Genomic DNA, 20,232 nt, shown 5'->3' on the forward strand with positions numbered 1-20,232 from the left:
CTTCACTGTTGCCAAGTCAAAATCCTGGAACCTCCTAACCAACAGTGCTGTGGGTCATGCCTCAAAGAATGCTACAGTAGAAGAAGGGAGCTCAACATTACCTACTCTGGCATAAATGGGGTTGAGAAATAAATGGAGATAACACAGTGTGGAGCTGGACGAACACAGCAAGCTGGGCAGCATCAGAGGAGCAGGAAAGTTGACGTTTCGGGTGAGGACCCTTCTTCAGAAATTTCCTGCTCCAATGGTGCTGCCTGGCCTGCTGCATTACTCTAGCTCCACACTGTGTTATCTCAGACTCCAGCATCGGCAGTTCTTACTATCTCTGACGGGAAATAAATACCGGTCCCTTCAGCAATACCCATAACACATGAACAAAATTTTAAAAAATTGAAACAAGCTTGCCTTTCTTCTAATTTGGATATGAAATATCACAAAAGGAAAGTGTAAGAAGGAAGAAAAACCTTAAAAAATGGACTAAATTGCAACTAGTTATCGGATAAAAATTAGCATGCCAATCGTACAACAACAATCAAAGCAGCAGCTCATATTCAGTATGATGATGAGACCCAATTCTCCTTTGGCCCCTTACATTAAGAGATCTGTAGATTAGTAGTTCCCAACCTTTTTAGTAACATGGCACACTTCAATGAGACAAACAGTTCTTGGGCACATGCAATTTTTTCACTTTGTTTCAATTTTGTCCTTTAGCCATATATGTTCAGCATGCTGACGTCTTCAAATCAAAAAACCAATAGCCTCGCATTTAATTTGATGATTAATTTTTCATGAGCTTTATGAGTTGCAATTTTGGATGGATAGAATATTATTCTTTATCAATTTTCACTACTTTTGCACAAAAGGTTCACACACACTTGAACTGTTTTGGTTTGCTATGGTACACTGGTTGGAAAACACTGCTGTAGATGTCTTCTTTAACAAAACATTTGTGGGACATTTCTTTGGGAGTCCAACCCAAAATGCTGGCCTTTGCTCCACTGTTGGAACCTGCACATAATTTCTCAGTATCAGCATCCATAGGTGCGTCAGAAACGTGCATGCTAGCCTTGTTGCCAATAAAGTTTGCTTGAGAGGAATTGGGTGTACATAAGGTAAATCGAGAGCTCAGGAAACAGTGGAGATGACTGGTGGATTTGGCAGATTTAATATTCCAATATATCACAGCTATTATGATAAAATTAGTGAAGACAGTATACATCTAAAAAGGCAAATGTTACAGATTTGAAAGCAAAGCAATACCAAAGGAGTATCTGTTGAAAATGTAAGAAAATGCAGAATAAGTCAACATTTCACTTTCAATAAAGGTGCGTAATACATCATATCATTTTGGAATTTGGATTGTGAAGATAAAATAAAGGGGAAAAATGGCATAATGGCATCATTGCTGAACTGGAAAAACAGATGTCCAGGTGATATTCCTGGGAACCTGGTTCAATATTGAATTAAGAAAAACTACTTAAGACTCTAATGATGACCACATAATCATCATTATTTATCAAAAAGCCTCATCTGATTCAATAACATCCTTCAGAAAAGGGAAATGTCATCCTTACTTTGACTGGCCTACATGTGATTCCAAATCCAGATTCCAAATCCTTATCTATCCTCCAAAATGACTGAGCAATACAGTCAGTTGTAAAATGTCTCAAAAAGGAAATGAAATTGTATGAATCATCTGGCATCAAACTAGGGACTGTCAATGGCAATGACAATGACAGGCACAGTTCTGTCAACCCTATAAAGTTCTCCTTACCGACATGTGGGGCTAATGGCAAAGTTGGGACAGCTGTCTTACAGACTAGTCAAGCAAAAGCCTGACATATTCATATTTACAGAATAATACTTTACACATAATCCCAGACAATACTAGTACCATCCCTGGGTATGGTCCAGAGATCCAGCAGAGGTGGTGCCACAGTGATCTGCAGCTGAGTGGGAGTTGCTCTGGGAGTCCTCAACTTTGACTCCAGATCCGAAGAGGTCTCATGGTAAAAAGTCAAACATAGGCAAGCAAACTTAATGCTGATTACTAGCACCATAGCTGACCAAGCTGGTTGAGTCATAAAGGACATAACTGCTAGACTGGGTTTGCAGGAGGTGATGAAGGAGGGCAATTGTACTTGACCTTTCCTCACCAATCTGCCTGCTGCAGTTGCATCTGTTCCTAACACTATCAGTAGGGATGACCACCATATAGTCCTAGTGGAGATGATGACCTACCTTTACACTGAGGATACTCTCCACTGTGTTTGTTGCACTACCATTATGATAAATGGGATAGAATTCAAACACATCTAGCTGGTTAGAGTCATAAGTAGGACAAAGGAACATTATTGTAGTTTTTGAATGCTAGTCATTTCAGCTTTAGGACACATTTGCAGGGGTTCCTCAGGGTTGTGTCCAATGGCCAACATCTTCATGTACTTCATCAGTTACCTTTCCTCCATCGTAAGGTCAGAAGTGGACATATTCACTGATGATTACATAATGTTCAGTACCATTCATGATTCTTCAGATACTGAAGCAGTTTATTTCCAAATTCAGCAAGACCTAGACAATATCCAGGCTTGGGTTGACAAATGGTAAGCAACATTTGTGCAACACAACTGTCAGGCAATGGTCATTTCCATCAAGAGAGAATCTAACCATTGCCTCTTGACCTTTAGCGGCATCACCATCACTGAATTCCTCACTGTCAACATCCTGGGTTGTCACCATTGACCAGAAACTGAACTAGACTGGCCATATAACTACTGCAAAGACATGAGCGTTTAAGAGGCTAAGAATCCTGCGTGAATAACTCACATCCTGATTCCCTAAAGTCTGTCCATTATCTACAAGACACACCATAAGCGTGATGGAATACTTCCCATTTAAGGTTTTGGAGTAGATTTGTAGCTCGGGTTGTGGGTGTTGAGGTTGGTTGGCTCGCCGAGCTGGTTTGTTGTTCTGCAGACGTTTCATTACCCTGCTGGGTAACATCATCAGTGCAGCCTCCGATGAAGTGCTGGTGTGTTTTCCCGCCTGGTTTTTAACCGCCTTAAACAAACTGGGCAGATCAACGAAGCAGACTTCTTAAGAATGAAACCCGAAGGAACAAACACACCCTACCAGGCACTCCATCACACAGATTAGCCAGAGGACTACAAAGGAGACTGAGGCACCTAGTCAACAAGTCACACCACTCAATCCACTCAGCCCAAGAATTCCTCAACTCCATCAAAGACAAAAGGATAGATGACGAGGAGACCATGATATCGTTTGATGTCACTGCCCTATTCACATCAATTGACATACCACTAGCAAGGGAAACAATGACAGCACTACTGGAACAAGAGCAAGACACCAGTGAAACCATCTCCACAGACAACATGCTCAAACTACTGGACCCATGCCTCACCACCCACTTCACTTTCAACGGCCAAACATACGATCAAATCAACAAGACACCCATGGGATCGCCCATCTCCGGACTCATAGCAGAGGCAGTGATGCAAAGACTAGAAAGGACAGTCCTTCCACTAATCCAACCAAAACTATGGATACGGTACGTGGACGACACCTTTGTCATCATTAAACGGACTAAACTAGAGGAGGCACACAAACTTATAAACAACACCCTCACCAGAATAAACTTCACCAGAGGAGAAGAACAAACAGCTCCCATTCCTGGACGTCATGGTAGAGCGCAAGACAAATGGGGAACTCCAAATGAAAGTACACAGAAAAGCCACACACACGGACCAGGTACTGAACTTCAACAGTAACCGTCCCCACACACACAAACGAAGCTGCGTACGAACACTATTTAAACGGGCAACAACACACTACAGCAACACAGAACTATGCCAAGAGGACGAAGAATACCTCTTCCAGGTTTGCAAGGATAATGATTATCCAAAAAACTGGGTCAGAAGATGCCTACACGAACAACATCAGGAAGATACTACATGCCCCGAAACACTCATCACACTACCCTACATCAGGAACACATCGGAGCTAACGACAAGTCTCCTACGACCGCTGGGCATCAGAGTGGCACACAAGCCCACATCAACCCTACGACAACTGCTCACACGAACTAAAGACCCACTCTCCATCATGGACAGGACCAATGTCATCTATAAGATCCCCTGCAGAGACTGTGAGAAACACTACATCGGGCAAACAGGAAGGAAAGTAACAACAAGGGTACACAAACACCAACTGGCTACAAAAAGACACGACCAATACTCACTCATCTCAATCCACATGGATAAGGAGAACCATAAATTCGATTGGGAGAACAAAATCCTGGGACAAGCTAAGCAGACACAGACATGGGAATTCCTGGAAGCCTGGTATTCCACAAAGAAAGCTATCAATAAGCACATAGAACTCGATCCCATATACACTCCACTACGAAGGAAAACCGGAAGTGAGGCAATCCAGCTCAATGGACTCCAGAGTTTAAAACCAGGCAGGAAAACACACTGACACTTCATCGGAGGTTGCACTGAGGATGTTACCCAGCAGGGTAATGAAACGTCTGCAGAACAACAAACCAGTTCGGCGAGCCAACCAACCTCAATACTTCCCATTTGCCTGGATGAGTAGAGCTCTAACAACACTTAAGAAGGTTAACACCATCCAGGACAAAACTATCACTCTGATTATTTCTGGATGGAATGCCATTCTCTCTCACTACCACTGAAGTACTGTATCAGCAGTGTGTACCAGCTACAAGATGCAGTACGGAAATTAACTACAGCTCCTTAATCCAAATCACCACCATCTAGAAGGATAAGGGCAGCAGATGCATGGGAACATCACCAAATGCATGCTTCCCTCTAGACACTCACCCTGACTTAGAACTAGATCGCTGTTCATTAACTGTCACTGGATCAAAATCCTAGAACTCCCTAACAATATTATGATTGAATCTACAATAAATAGACCTCAGGAGTTCAAGAAGGTAGCTCACCATCACCTTCTCAAGGGAAATTGAAGATGGGCAATAAATGCGCAGTCCACACACCAGGTATGAATTGACAAAAAAGGCAAGTGATTTCAGTTCTGTGAATGCAATTTTTTAAAAAAACAAAAGGTCAGAAAGTAAATTGGAATAGTAAACCAGAAACATTATTTTCAAGAAAGCATATTGTTTCAGTTCAGTCCCTATTAGGAACCTATTAATTGATGATGTGTTTACAAGGTTGAACCTTTATGACATACAGAGGAAACAGACCAGGGGCCATTGGTAGGTTTCAGTTCAGAATTAAGTTCTAGTTCAGGAGAACAGTTTTGTCCTAACAGGGTTTTTGCTTGTGAAATCTCCAAGCTGTGATATTTTGTGTGGAAGTTTTCAAGCTGTCAGAACTGAGAAGAGATTTCAGCATCAGAATTGGAAAAAGCTTCTAGACCATAAAAATTGGAAAGAGATAGTTAAGAAATTAAAGAGTTAAGATAGAAATGACAATTCACCAGAATTGAACGCAAATGGATTTGCTGGGTAAAAAGTTGTAACTTTGTCTTTGCTATTTATGTTAAGATCTTTATGTCATAGAGTTTTGTTTGTTTTCTTTTGTGTAATGAACCTGTATTATTTTGTTAAAGAAGACTGGCATCCTTGTTGGATTATGTTCAGTGAATTAGCACCATGGTAAACAACTACAAAACTGAATTTCTGATCGATCAAGTCAGGTTTCATTCCAGGATCTGATGGGTCCTGTATTACTATCAGCTAGGATCATAACAAAAATGCTTAAACAAAACTATCAGTAAATAAATAATTTAGTCATGTTTTTGACACAAGCAATGCCGTCAGTTTTGCCATCCATTTATAACATTTTACAAGTTTGGTAATAGAGTGTTCATGTTCAGAGAGGATATGAATATTGTACTTTGGAAAAATGTGTACAAATTAAGATAGATTCTCACCTGGAACAGGGATGAGAAAACATGAAAAGTATGGACTGCACAGGAACCATCAGAATCAGACATCAGTTGATTTATGTGGGTGCGCCATGCTTCTTCTGCATCATCACATGCTTTAGGCTGAAAGGCTGCAAGTATTGCAGAAAAGAAAGGCGAGGGAGGGGGTGATGCATGGAGATCATGAAGCCCATCCCTGTCTGCTTCTGCAAAGCTGCAAGAAAGTAATACGAATATCATGATGCAAAATTTACATTAGAAAATAAGATCAACAAAATAAAATAAATTTAATGGCTCTTCTTTGTGACTGCAGGCCCAATCAATTCTGCTTAAGTCAGGGTCTTGCTAGTCCCTCTTCCAATCTTGGATTGCTTAGCTGGACATGTCAACTGCTGCTCTGTTTCATACTCATTTAGCTTCTATTCCAGACTCTGGCAAGCTTGGTTTCTTAAGGCACTTATCAAGTAACTGACAGTAGAATAAAGAGCAGATCAAAAATTAAATTTCCTATTCAATCCTAGAATGTGCAGTATTTCTGGCGATGAGTGAGAATGGCAACATAAGATACTCATTAGTTACCTTCACTCTCAGGTTGATAATGTTGAAATTAGATTGAGCAGAGAGGAGGAGAGTAACAAGTATCAACAGCTAGTGGTGATAGAACAAAAAGCATAGGCACAGCTCCATGAAAGTTGCTAATCAGTGCCAAGAAATTATAGCTCAACCATAGGAGATGCTCAGATATATTTATATAGTGTTGTGTCCTTGCAGAACACTTTGATTTGACCTCAGATGATGGCTAAGAATTAAATTTTGGAAAAGACTCAGTAGAGGGCCACATGATTAATTTCCTAGTGCTAAATATAGATAGATTGAAACAACTGGGCTTCTAGAAGTTTTTTGGTGTTTTTGTTTGGACTTCAATTGAAAACAATAATCTTAAACGCACATGTACTGAAGATAATCTGAAGTTTAATTAACCTTGAAAGCCCCAATTGATCAACATCTCCGTCACCCTTTTCTTCTGGCTCTGTAATCTCAAGGCTGAAGCTATCATTACCCTCAAAAGCCAAGGGAAGTTCACTTGTAGATCCAGAAAGTTCATCTTCCTCAGTCATGAATTCAATGTCCTAAAAACAAAATTTGTAAAGTTTGAGAATTAGAATCATGTAATGAAATACTTATTGTTAACTTTAGAATGCCATGTAACGTCCAGTAAAAGATAGAAATTAATATAAAACTAAGCATATATTTAACAATTCAACATCATTAATTTTCTTTAGAAAATGTTTAAAAATATCAATCATTTTAAAATCTGTACTGCCTGTGAATTTGTGTTAACAATGCATGAGTTAAACATCGCCATTTGAACATGGCTTCAAATTCCAGGACTTCATTGTCATCCAGAATTGGCATTTCAATTCTGGACATATGTCTATCTTAAGGATCAATTTCCTTAATGCTCCTCTTTGTGATATTTAAAATTACTTTGATCAGCTTACTGCCACTTGCCACCTTCCTCGTAAATCTTCCTGCACCATCTCTCGTGTCATATACTCCTTATTGAAGGACTGTATGCAGTACGGGATTTGTGTATATGCATGCCAATGTCCCTCTGTTTCTCTACACATCTCAGAATTCCATCATTTATGACATATTTTTTTTATCCTTTTCTCCCTCTCAAAAGGCATTACCTCACTTCTCCAAATTGAATTTGATTTTCCAATTCTTGCTAGACCACCGATATTGCATGCAGTTTACCGCCTTCTTATTTCCTATTGACTACACTGTAAACTTTTGCATCATTAGCAATCTCGTAATCATGCAGCCTACATTCAAGTCTATTTGATTAATAGCACAAAAAGCTGATGATTTCATATTTGGCCTTGGACATCCCTACTGGAAAAAGCCTTCCAACTACACAAAGACTTGTCAGCCATCACTGAATCGATTTTGGATTTAGTTTGCCACTTCCCTTTCCCAAGTCCTTTTACTTTTCTGATCACTTGCTATTTGTCAAAAGCTTTGCTAAAATATTGACTAAAATCAGTTACCCTACCATTGTTACCTATTCAAAAAATTCAATCAAGCCACATAACCTTCTCTTAACAAGACCACACTAGCCATCTTTGATTAATCTATGCATTTTTAAAAGATGATGAACACTTTCCCTCTCTTTTCTCCAAAGATTGGTCAACGACTGAAGTTACGGTGACCTATTACTCAATCTATCCCTTTTCAAACAATAATGTTAGCAGTTCTCCAATCTTCCAGCAACATGCCTCTTAACAGATGTACTAGAAAATGATAGAATACACCTCCTCTCACCCACCTTCCTGCAAAAATGCCATCTCCGATACCTCTCTCTACTTCCTGGACCTCTCTGTTTCCATCTCTGGCAACCACCTGGAAACCGATATCCATTTCAAGCCCACCGACTCCCACAGCTACCTAGAATACACCTCCTCTCACCCACCTTCCTGCAAAAAGGCCATCCCCTACTCCCAATTCCTTCACCTCCACCGCATCTGCTCCCGAGATGAGGCATTCCACTCCCAGACATCCCGGATGTCCTCGTTTTTCAAGGACCGCAACTTCCCCTCCACAGTAGTTGAAAATGCCCTCGACCGTGTCTCTCGCATTTCCCGCAACTCATCCCTCACACCCCCTCCCCACAATAACAACCAAAACAGAATTCCCCTCGTCCTCATGTACCACCCCACCAACCTCTGGATCCAACGCACCATCCTCCGGCACTTCCGCCATCTGCAATCCCTCCCCACCCTTATCTGCGTTCCGGAGGGACCACTCTATCTGTGATTCCCTTGTCCACTCCACACTCCCCACCAGCCCCACCACCCCCGGGACTTTTCCCTGCAACTGCAGGAAGTGCTACACCTGCCCCTACACCTCCCCCCTCACCACGATCCCAGGCCCCAAGAAGACCTTCCACATCAAACAGATGTTCACCTGCACATCTGCTAATGTGGTATACTGTATCCGCTGTTCCTGATGTGGCCTCCTCTACATTGGGGGAACCAAGCGGAGGCTTGGGACCACTTTGCGGAACACCTACGCCTGGTTCGCAACAATCGGCTGCACCTCCCAGTCGCGAACTATTTCAACTCTCCCTCCCACTCCTTGGACGACATGTCCATTCTGGGCCTCCTGCATTGCCACAACGATGCCACCCGAAGGTTGCAGGAACAGCATCTCATATTTCGCTTGGGAACCCTGCAGCCCAATGGTATCAATGTGGACTTCACAAGCTTCAAAATCTCCCCTCCCCCGAGTGCATCCCAAAACCAGCCTAGCTTGTCCCCGCCTCCCATCCTGTCCTTCCTCCCACCTATCCACTCCTCCCACCTCAAGCCCTACCCCCATCTCCTACCTACTAGCCTCATCCCGCCTCCTTGACCTGTCTGTCCTCCCTGGACTGACCTATCCCTTCCCTAAGTCCCCATCTACACTCATCTTTACTGGCTCCAACCCCGCCTCTTTGACCTGTCTGTCTCCTCTCCACCTATCTTCTCCTTTATCCATCTTCTATCCGCCTCCCCCTCTCTCCCTATTTATTTCAGAATCCCCTTCTCCTCCCCTATTTCTGAAGAAGGGTCTAGACCCGAAACATCAGCTTTCCTGCACCTCTGATGCTGCTTGGCCTGCTGTGTTCATCCAGCTCTACAGCTTGTTATCTCTTATACTAGAAAATGATGACCATCTGATGGCCTTCTCAAAAGCCCAAGATATATTTTATTCAGGCCTAAATACTTAAAAATGCTCAACACCTGAGTAACTGTGTTTTTCCTATTCGATATTTTGTTGTATTTTCTCTCATTTTACATGCTTCCCACCACTGGTGCTGCTGATAGCAGGCAGATTTCTTATGGGATGGATGAACGTCCTATTAAAATCTTCAGTTTTATCAACATTGTAGCAGAAAGCACATAGAGTTCCAGAAATCCAATTTAATATTCTGAAAATTTCTCAAACAGTAAAAACTACTCATTTGTCATATGAGTGAATAAGGAATAATAGAAATTAACTAAAATATATATTAAACACAATGTTTAATATGCCAATGTAATTGCCAATTGTGCAAATTAAAAATACCTTAGAATAAGAACAATATTTCAAACAATCCTTTTTTATCTTTCAAATGTAAATATTCCCTTAAATACTTATTTTCGCTACATATTATTATGTATTTAGAAATTAGACGCTATCTCTCACCAACCTTTATGTCAGAAACAGTAACCATGTCATCGTTGGACTGCTGACTGTATCCACTTGTGCGTGAGATTGATCATTTTTGAACAGTTGCAGTGTAATATTTTGGTTGGATACCAGCAAGTCTGGCCTTACAGCAAGAGAGTAATCTCCCAGATACCACAGAATCAATATTGCAAATCCAGTTATTCATAATTTTGATATGAACACGAGGTTAACAGGGTAAAGAATAGCCTCAACCCCTTCAGAGCTTTATTTGTGATCACAGAAGCTTTTCAAAATCAAGTTTCGTTGTGAAACAAATTAGTATAAATTAGTAACAGGCAATTATCAACAATTATATTGTTAAAGTGCAAAATTCTTAATGAAGCAATTCTGTTGTCAAGAAAATTGACCAAAAGGTTGCAAAAACATGCATATCCACGCACAAGCAAGCCACCATAATCGAAGATTACCCATACCACCTACTCCCAAGGTTATTATAAGCACAGAATAAATCTGGAAATACTTAGTTATCATGACCATTCATTAGTGCACCACCAAAGCCCCTTCACCTTTGATCTCCCAGCCACCTGCTGGTTTGTTTCATCAGCCAGAGAGACCTCTAGACTAGGAGTTCTTGTGCTAACTGAAAGTGGATCTGCAGAGGCTGTGTCACCCGAAGTTGATAGTGAATCCAAGTGACTTGTGTCTTCATTAGGTACAAAATTCATTATCTGCAGAATACAAATTTTAACAGGAAAGATTAATGTCATCATTATGATTTAATGAGATGACACGATGCCAGTCAGAACTGAATTAAACGTCACATATAATCCAGGTCCACATAATGTTTAATAAAGTACTGTACCATTTTTCACCATATAATTTGAAGGCGTTTGAGTAGGCAAATGGAGAAAATCAAACAAAAATAACCTTAATTTTGACATACTAAAATGTTTGTACATATTGATGTTAGTCTTTTTTTATTTGTTTTTTGTTAATTTTTAAAAAAATGGCGTAATATCTTTAAGTAGTGCTCTGCAAACTTGCCAAAACAAATCTTCTGACTACTGAACAGAAATCGTGGTGCTATCTAAGTGTCATATTATGATTAAAAAACCCCAAAGAACTGTGGATGCTGGAAATCAGAAAATAAATTGCTGGAAAAATGCAACAGGTTTGGCAGCACCTGTGGAGAGAAAGCAGAGTTAATGTTTCAGGTCCAGTGACCCTTCTTCAAAACTGAACTTCAGAGTTCTGAAGAAGGGTCATCAGACTGGAAACGTTAACTCTGCCTTCTCTCCACAGATAATTCCAGACCTGAGGGTTAACGAGGTGAGAGTAAGACTTCTACCTCACAGGGACAGAGCTACAGCTGAACAGTTGGAGGATTGCCAGAATGCAGGTGTGGCTGCTGCTGTGCCTGGAAGGCAGTCCAGAAACAAATATCATGGATCCCGGTCTGAAAGGAAAGTCCAGGGTATTTGGTTGGGAAGGGATCAGGGATTCTATCAAGGGTGTAGTAGTGTGGTTTCACTTTGGGAGGCTGGTATGTGGGATGGCAAATACAAAGGGGCAGTACCATCTTGTGGGAAGGACTGTCCCTAATGGGCACAGCGGACCTCCCAAAATAGGTAACCACCATATTCAAGTTGGAAAAGTTGCAGACTAGTCATCATCTCACATTTCCTGTCTACTCTATTATTGGTAACACCAATTGAGTTACCCATTAAAAGCCATTTAAGATGCTCAACAGGCCTAAGGATGGTCAGGCTTGCGAAAGTGTTCCTGTTGTATGGGCTGCAATACCAAGCAATACCAGCTTGTGGTTGCGGGTAGTTTCCTGCCACAACCTCTTTCCTTGAATGAGACTAAGAGCCTACTTAGTTAACTGTGATGGAGGAAAATCACTAGTGAATCTTAATGAGAAGAGGTTCTTGTCTTCAACACGATGCAGTTTAATGCATGATAACAATTAACTCTGAATTATCTTAGTAAGTTAGAAATTGTTACTAAGAATCATGGGTGATCTGTGGATATTGTTCTCCACCCTACCAGATCCTAAGATGTTCTGCTTTCCCTACCAAAATTCTTACAAATTGATCAGATTGCATTACATTTCAGACAGATAATCTTCAATATTAACCTTTATCCAACAATACCAATGCTCTGTAATATAGGGGACAGCTTGGAAGTGGGTGAATGCAGTGAATTAGCAATCCATTTTATTTCATGTGCCCCCTCCTTCAAATACAAAAATGAGGAAACTGCAAAATTCACCCCCTTCTCTTTGCTTTCTCCATTCAATGAGATCACAGCTGATTTGTAGATAACTCCATTTACTCATTTTAATGCTGTATTATTGGCCAGCAGACATCCATCAATCCCCTATTTAAAATTATCAATCCCCTATGTAAAATGATTAGCTGAGCTAGAATCAACCATCTGTTGGTGGGAAAGGTTTTTAAACCTAGACAACCTTTGCAAAAAGAAGTGTTTCCTGACTCTCTTGAATAGCCTGGCTCTGAATCTCCTTGTCCTAGACTCTCGCACTAGTACAGAGGTTTCTTTCTATGTGTATTTCAAAGTATTAATCACCTCAATCAATTCTCTTATGAGCCTTCTATATTCCAGGCAACAGAAGCCTGCTATTGTAATTTCTCCTTATAATTTAATGCTTGGAGCCCGGTAATATTCTGGCAAATCTGCATCGCATATCTTCCAAAGGTCAATACATCCTTTGTAACATATGGTGTCCAGAACTGCACACACAATCACTCAAATGTGATCTAACTAGTGCTTTGTACAATTGTAACAATAATTCCTTCCTTTCATACTGAGAAATTAGGTGTAGGAGTAAATTATTTGGCCTGTTGAACCTTCTCCACAATTCGATAAGATGACAGCTGAGTTGGGATGTCATGTTGCAGCTGTATAAGATATTGGTAAGGCCCTTTTTGGAATACTGCATACAATTCTGGTCACCCTACTATAGGAAGAATGTTATTAAATGGGAAAGGGTGCAAAGATTTACAAGTATGTTACCATGACTGGAGGGTTTGAATTATAAGGAAAGGCTGGATTGGCTGAGACTTTTTTCCCCCTCTGTAGCGTAAGAAGCTGAGGAGTGACCTACTAGAGATTTATAAAATCATGAGGGATGTATCAGGTGAACAGGAAGGTCTTTTCCCCAGGGTAGGAAGTCCAAAACTAGAGGATATAGCTTTAAGGTGAGAAGGGAAATGTTTAAAAGGGACCTGAGGGGCAACTTTTTCACGCAAAGGGTGGTACGTTTACAGAACGAACTGCTAGAGGAAGTGATAGAGGTGCCTACAATATGACATTTAAAAGACATTTTGACAGGTACTTGGATAGGAAAGGTTTAGAGGGACATGGGCCAAACTAGGGCAACGGGACTAGTTTAGCTTGGGAAGCTTGGCCAGCATGGACAGGTTGGACCGAAGGAGTCTGTTTCTGTGCTGTATGACTCTATGCTTCATAAGTGAGGTCCTTTCATAATCTGAAAAGCACTACCTCAATATAAAACAAAAAAACCAAAGAACTGCAGATAAAGACAAACTGAAATCGTTGGCAAAACTCAGCAAGTCTGGCAGCATCTATGCAGAGAAAGCAGAGTTAACATTTTGGGTCCAGTGATCCTTCTTCAGTTTTTGTTCTACCTCAATGTAAAATGAATAAAAGCTTTATGAAGATTGCACTGTCTGTAACACATCTGCTTATATTTAGGAATCTGCTATTTTCTGACTCTATGAATGCATCACTTATTTCAGTATCAGTGAAGACAATTTTACAAAATTATTCTCCATGAATGTTTTGTTTTACACATATTCTATACCATATCTACTATATGATAAAACTCAACTCTATTTTCCTTTCTGTCCCACCCCCTTCCATGACCCTTAGACCCCTTGTCTATTCCATCTGTCCAGTTATAAAGATATATTGTTTTAGTCTTTTGAATGTTTTCTTTGTATTTGAGAGCTACATTTTATTTACCTGTTTAAATGGATTTCTAAATCTATTTGGACCATTTACCGTTCCTAACATTTCACCACCTGGAGAACATTTGGAGTTATCTTTTTTTGGTCTAAAATAGATGATGATCTCATAAATACCAACACTGAAATCCGTATGCTAAAGATTTGCTAACTTATTTAATATATAAAGGTACCTATAATTTTACTCTGTTGTCTGCATTGCTTTCTTCGCCACTAATCTTTGTGTGGTTGTCAAACTTTGACATATAGCTCTCTATTTTAAGCCATTAATAAACAGTGAGTAGTAAGGCTCCAGAATGAATCCTTGTGGGATAGTCACTTCTTTCTAGTTTGTATACATACCTGTCTTAAATGACCTAAAACATCATCTAATCAAATCAATTACTTCCCTTTAATTACACAAGTATTAATTTTAGCTAAAAATTTCATATCTATTTAAACATAGACAAAATATCAAGATGACATGACAATAGACATTTTTTCAGGCAGTAATAGATGTTGGACCATGCTGTTACAGGATTATTTGTAGAAACAATTGAGGTACTTTCTTCACTTGATCAGCTTGACACTAGACAGAGGCAAGCAAATGAATCTTATCCACTTATCAATTTATTCTACCCGGAATCAATTCTTTAAAACAGCAGATGGTAATGTATATCCAAATGACTCACATTTTTACTCCAGATTTCCAGTGTGGGAGAGCTCACTCCCTAACTCTAACACTTCCACATGCACGAAGGAGTTTGAAAGAATAAATGTGGCATTTAAAATTTTATTTAACAACTGGGGTTATGACTGCCTCATGTTTTATCATATAGTAGATATGGTATTGAATTTGCGTGAAATAACACATTACACAGAGGACAATTTTGTAAAATTGAGTTAACTGATTCTGGAGTAAGTGTTGAGTTCATAACAGTCAGAAAATAGCAGATTCATAATGTATAAACATATGCTACTTACAGTGCAATATTAGAAAATAAACACGGTTGAGCAAAACATGGTACTAGATTGTCATAAGGTTATTACTCATGTTATGTTGAGGTGGAAGTAAAACTGAAGGAGGGTCACTGGATCGAAAAAGTTAACTCTACTTTTTCTCCATAGATGCTGCCAGACCTGTTGAGTTTTGCCAACAATTTCTGTTTTTGCTTCTAATGTCTAGCATACATAGTTCTTTAGTTTCTTTACATTGAGGTGGTTTTTTCAGGATTATGAAAGGACCTCACTTATGAATGTTTTAAATGTGAGGCTAAAAATATTCCTTTATACAAAGGAACATTATAAACTGATCAACAAATATGTAATGCAATAGGACTGCAGAGTAAATTTTCTATCCCAGTTCCTCACTGAATACATTGTTTATGGATGCAAAAATAAATAGTAAGACATTTAATACTTAAGCTAAGCTACAAAGAGAAATATTCTAGTTGACTATTTGCTTACTTCTTTGGCAGGTGTTTGTGTGTGACTTGAAAAGACCTAGAAAGGGAACAGGAGAAAATTCCTCCGAAAAGAACTCAGATATGTTTATTTTTTGAATTTAGTTTAAATACGTTGTACGTATCTGGGTTCTGATGCAAGATATTACAAAATATTATTTTTATTTATTAGTTCTTTTAAAAGTTTGCATGATAGATTATAAAGCATTAACTTACTAGTTGTGATCGTGTCAGAATTTGACTAGCTGTAAGTGCCTCCTCTTCAGAGGACTCATCTGAATCTTCATGATTAATTTTACGTAGACTGGGTGTGCTTCCTGAAAGCTGGCTCTCCTCCAGAAGCTGCAGTTCTCCCTTGTCTAGACTGTCAAGAGAACGCCTCCGTACTCCCCAATTAAAGGTATCCATACTCTCACCCTGAAAGAAAAGGAAATTGAAACATCATTCACAAAAATTACATAGTCAGTAGATCATAATGCACTATGAGTAATAATAAACATTTTTATGTGACACAAAAAAATTTAAAACATGGGTTTGCAAGACTATACTCCAGAAGTAACAATAATTCAAATACTGATAAAACTTTATTTTAGCACTTCAAAAAAGTTTACATAAATAAATTAGTACAAGTTATAATCTATCTAGCCACTAGTATCAATTATTCAAATGATATTTCCCCTTTTACCAATACTTGCAACAGACAGCGATTGCTGGCACTTAAGGAGGCATGCAGGCAAGTAAATGGGTTGGTGAAAGTACTATTAAGCCACAAATTGAAACTGAGATAAGTATTCTGTAGAAATTATTGGGGGAATTTTGACTATCATATATTAGCGGTCTGTGGTTAGGGTGTCCCTATGCCCATCTGTTCACGTTGGTGTAGAACCTGAAACATTTCCATGACTGGATGTCATTATAATGTGATGGCAGCAAATTAACATTGCTAAAAGGCAAATTCAATGCAAGCCAGAATTGGAAGGATGATGATAATTGAGTTATTGATTTATAAAAAAAAAACTTTTTTTAAAGGTTTTGTGAGCAGATTGCAGTGATTTCTTTAAATAGCTAAACTAGCAATCCTTAATGTCCAGTTCCATGGTCAGAGGGAAACTAAGATTGTATGAAAGTTCTAAAATGGCTTAAAACCAGATAACATATAGTGAGTACAGTTGGCCTGCTAATTTGTTTCCTGGACCATTTCAATATTACAGCAAACTGGATGTTGATACAAATGGGTGTTAAGTGTTGCACTGTAATTTATGGTTAATTACCCACCCTGTTCCCACCGGAAATGGGGTAAAAACTGTGTGTTGTAATGTTTGCTTTCATAAAGGTCTTCATTGTTTGGAATTTCTATTTTTGCTAAACTAATGAACAGTTTCTAAAAGATTGTGGCCTCACACAAACTTGGTCTATGATCTCCACAGTTATACAATGGATCTCTCCACAAGTGTTCTCCAGTACTGATCTCACCAAATGTCTGTGAAATCACGAGGATACACCTAATAGGTATGAGTCCAGGAGATGCACTTGCTACTTCCAGTCACTTGGCTGTCTTGAGGTAGATAGGGTTGCTTAGAATCTGTCCATTTTGTGGAGCTACAGCAGAAACCTATCAGTAGCGAATCTCCATTTATTATTTAGTTTGAAAAGCCAAACAGCAGAAATACTTACATATGCATTTACAATATCATTACACATACCAGTCAGAAGACATCTTACCACATTCTATAGAAAGCAGAAGAATAAATGTAATATTTTCCAATTTCTTACTTCGCTCAGATCTCTTTGCTGAAGTTGGTGAGTTGGGGGTGGGAGGCAGGGGAGAAGGGAGAGATAATTTCACTGAAGGAGGAAGTTAAGTGAAGAAGCTTGATCCTCCCAGTAAGTGAAGGAACATGCTTATGTTTCTCCACTGAAAACAAACTAAAATAGCTTTATGATAAAAGGACAACCATAGTCTGAAAGGATATGAAAAACTTCAGAGTAATTAGGCTAGATTTTCACACTGGGATGAGAAAATGGAATCTGAAACTGTTTGAGTGCTCAAGCTGTCTTGATGGGCCAGGGAAGAAGAAATTAGTGTTGAGTTTCACGTTAGAGATCCTTAATTGGAGATGAGCTTCACAGTCAATTAGCAACTGCAGAGATGTGTAATGCAAGTGCTGCCCTGCTTTAAACTCACCAGGGCATCAAATATACTGTGGCTGCCATTTAAGTGATTAAAGAAGAATTGAAGAATCACAGTGAACTTTGGGCTCCATGTTTCACTCAAACACAAAGGAGCTGAGGCAGAAATCACTGCCACTGTCAACAGCAGAAGCAATAAAGAACTTGGATCTAGTACTGTTAATGCTCAGGCAAAACGAGTGCTAGTCCAACCCACAAAGGTCTCCATATATTCACCATTATGCAGATACATAAGCTGGGGAGCCTCTGGGCCATGCTACTCCTGAACATGGGAATGATGGATGTCCAGGAAGCTTACTGACCTCTTAGAATTGCCATTGTGCTGTCAGAAGATCTGCCATCTGAAGCAGACACCACAGCCATAACAGTTCCTTGTCATGATATGCTTTGTCCTTGTAAGTGAAACACACAAATAATGCAGGGAAGAGGACAAACTGACAAGGAGATACCATTACTCATCATGGCAATGGAAGACGGAGCAATAGAAAAAGCCAGGATCCACATGCCAGGAGAAAGGTGGCCAGTGCAAAATCAGCATTCCTGGGTTGACAGTGTACTCAATAAGGAGGTGCCTTACACTCCACCCATCTGATTGAATGCTAAACCTTGAATTGCCTTGGGAGGGATTAGCATACCAAAGGCTTCTGCTCTCCAAATGACTTTCCTTCCCTCCATCAATGATGGCCAATGAAGAACAGAAGAAGCATCATCATACCTTACAAGCAAACCATCCACCAGTACAGATACTCTCACCTGGGTGGGTTTTCAAATATGTTGAGCTAGGGTGTCACTGGTGAGGAGCCTGTTATCAGGGGAAAGGTGCCAAAGGGCACAGAATGAAACAGCCCATTCAGCTCATGTGTGCCGAAGGCAAACGGCAAATATCTATGAAAGTATAAGCTCCTCCACTGAGAAAGTGATGAACCCAATGAATAGCCACATGGAGCAGTGCTTGTAGTACTTGCAGGAACTTAACAGTGATATTCACAGGTCACACTATGTTCTCTGGACAGGTCAGTGGTGGCTGGTGACACAAAGATATCTGGAGGGAATTTCAGTTGCATACCAACTGATGGTCCCCTTCATACACCTGGACAACCCAAGGACTGACAATTTCACCAAGGAAGAGGAGGGTGCCATTCCTCACGAAGCTCTTTCATCAAGCTTCTTGGCTCCTTTGACAATGGGAGGTTCAGAAGGCTGGCTCAGTGATCATACAGCTGTTAGCAGCACTTTAAAATGCCCCAACAGCACTTCCACAACCCCGGGTGTTTCTTAGCTGCAACTCGACACACGTTTGAAGGCTCCATCCACTTCCTCCGAAACTATATGGCGAGCAATGTGTAAAAGTGGCCACGCACAGTATAGGTCACTGGGCTGTCTTTTTGCTGTGTTCTGTCTTACTCTGAGCAGACATAAAAATTGACATTTGAAGCCAGACATGAGAGACTCCTCTTATTTATGATCGGTGAATAGATGCTCTAACAGTAACCATACAGTTTAATGAAAGAAATAATACAATGTCAGAAAAATTATTTCAATCGGATTAGGGTATCAGAAAAGCAAAGTCTGTGCGAGGTTCTAGTTAGACCACATCTTGAGCAGCTTTAGTCTCCTTATCTAACTAAAAACATACTAGCATTGCAGACAATCTAGAGAAGATTCACTAGGTTGATCGTGGGTAAGGACAGATTTTCTTGTGAGGAGAGGTTGAGCAGTTTGGGCTGGTATTCATCAGAGTTTAGAAGAATGAGAAGTGACCCTATTGAAACAAACAAGATTCTTAGGGGGTCTTGACTGGATAGGTGCTGAGAAGTTTTTTCTCATAGAGGGTGAGGCTAGGACCAGACGGCATAATCTCAGAGCAAGGAGTTGTCCAATTAAGACAGAAATGAAGGGGAATTTCTTCCCTCAGAGGGCAGTGAATCTGTAGGGTGCTTTATCACTGAGGGCTATCGAATGAAGTATATTCTAGGCTTAGATAGATTTTTAATCAGTAAGGGAATCAAGAGTTATAGGGAAAAGGCAAGAATGTGGAATTGAAGATTATCAGGTCAGTCATGATCTCACTGAATAGTGAAGCAGTTTCAATGGGCCAAATAGCCTAATTCTGCTCCCAGGCCTTATAGGTCTGTCAACATTCAGTCGCATTAATTTCTTCAATGCTACTTTTTACACAAAGTAATTTCCTTCAGTTCCGTATTCTAACTAGATCTTTGAAGCTTAATTATTTCAGAGAGACTTCTCTGTGAAAGAATGCGTAAAACTTCTTTATCTCTGTCATTTCTCTATTTCCTATTATAAACTCTATTTCTGCCTGTAATGGGCCCCCATCTGACTTAATCATTTCCCTTTTTACATACCTATAGAAGCTTTTACAATCTGTTTTTCTGTTTATCGCTATTTTCATTCACATTTAGTTCCTTCTTTATTGA

General features: G+C 39.8%; 1 protein-coding gene across 1 annotated transcript in view; it reads right to left on the minus strand.

The window, feature by feature from the left end:
* The window catches only part of LOC109918532 (protein furry homolog), a 269,885-nt gene that overhangs the window by 26,725 nt on the left and 222,928 nt on the right, over positions 1-20,232 (minus strand). Inside the window, exons 52-55 of the mRNA XM_048598115.1 lie at positions 15,824-16,024; positions 10,719-10,880; positions 6,916-7,064; positions 5,941-6,148 (exon numbers count right to left, since the gene is read on the minus strand). Of these exons, the coding sequence (XP_048454072.1) occupies positions 5,941-6,148; positions 6,916-7,064; positions 10,719-10,880; positions 15,824-16,024 (720 nt within the window). The remainder of the gene's footprint in view (positions 1-5,940; positions 6,149-6,915; positions 7,065-10,718; positions 10,881-15,823; positions 16,025-20,232) is intronic.

Source organism: Rhincodon typus, chromosome 6, assembly GCF_021869965.1.
Source record: "Rhincodon typus isolate 14 chromosome 6, sRhiTyp1.1, whole genome shotgun sequence".
Taxonomy (NCBI): Eukaryota; Metazoa; Chordata; class Chondrichthyes; order Orectolobiformes; family Rhincodontidae; genus Rhincodon; species Rhincodon typus.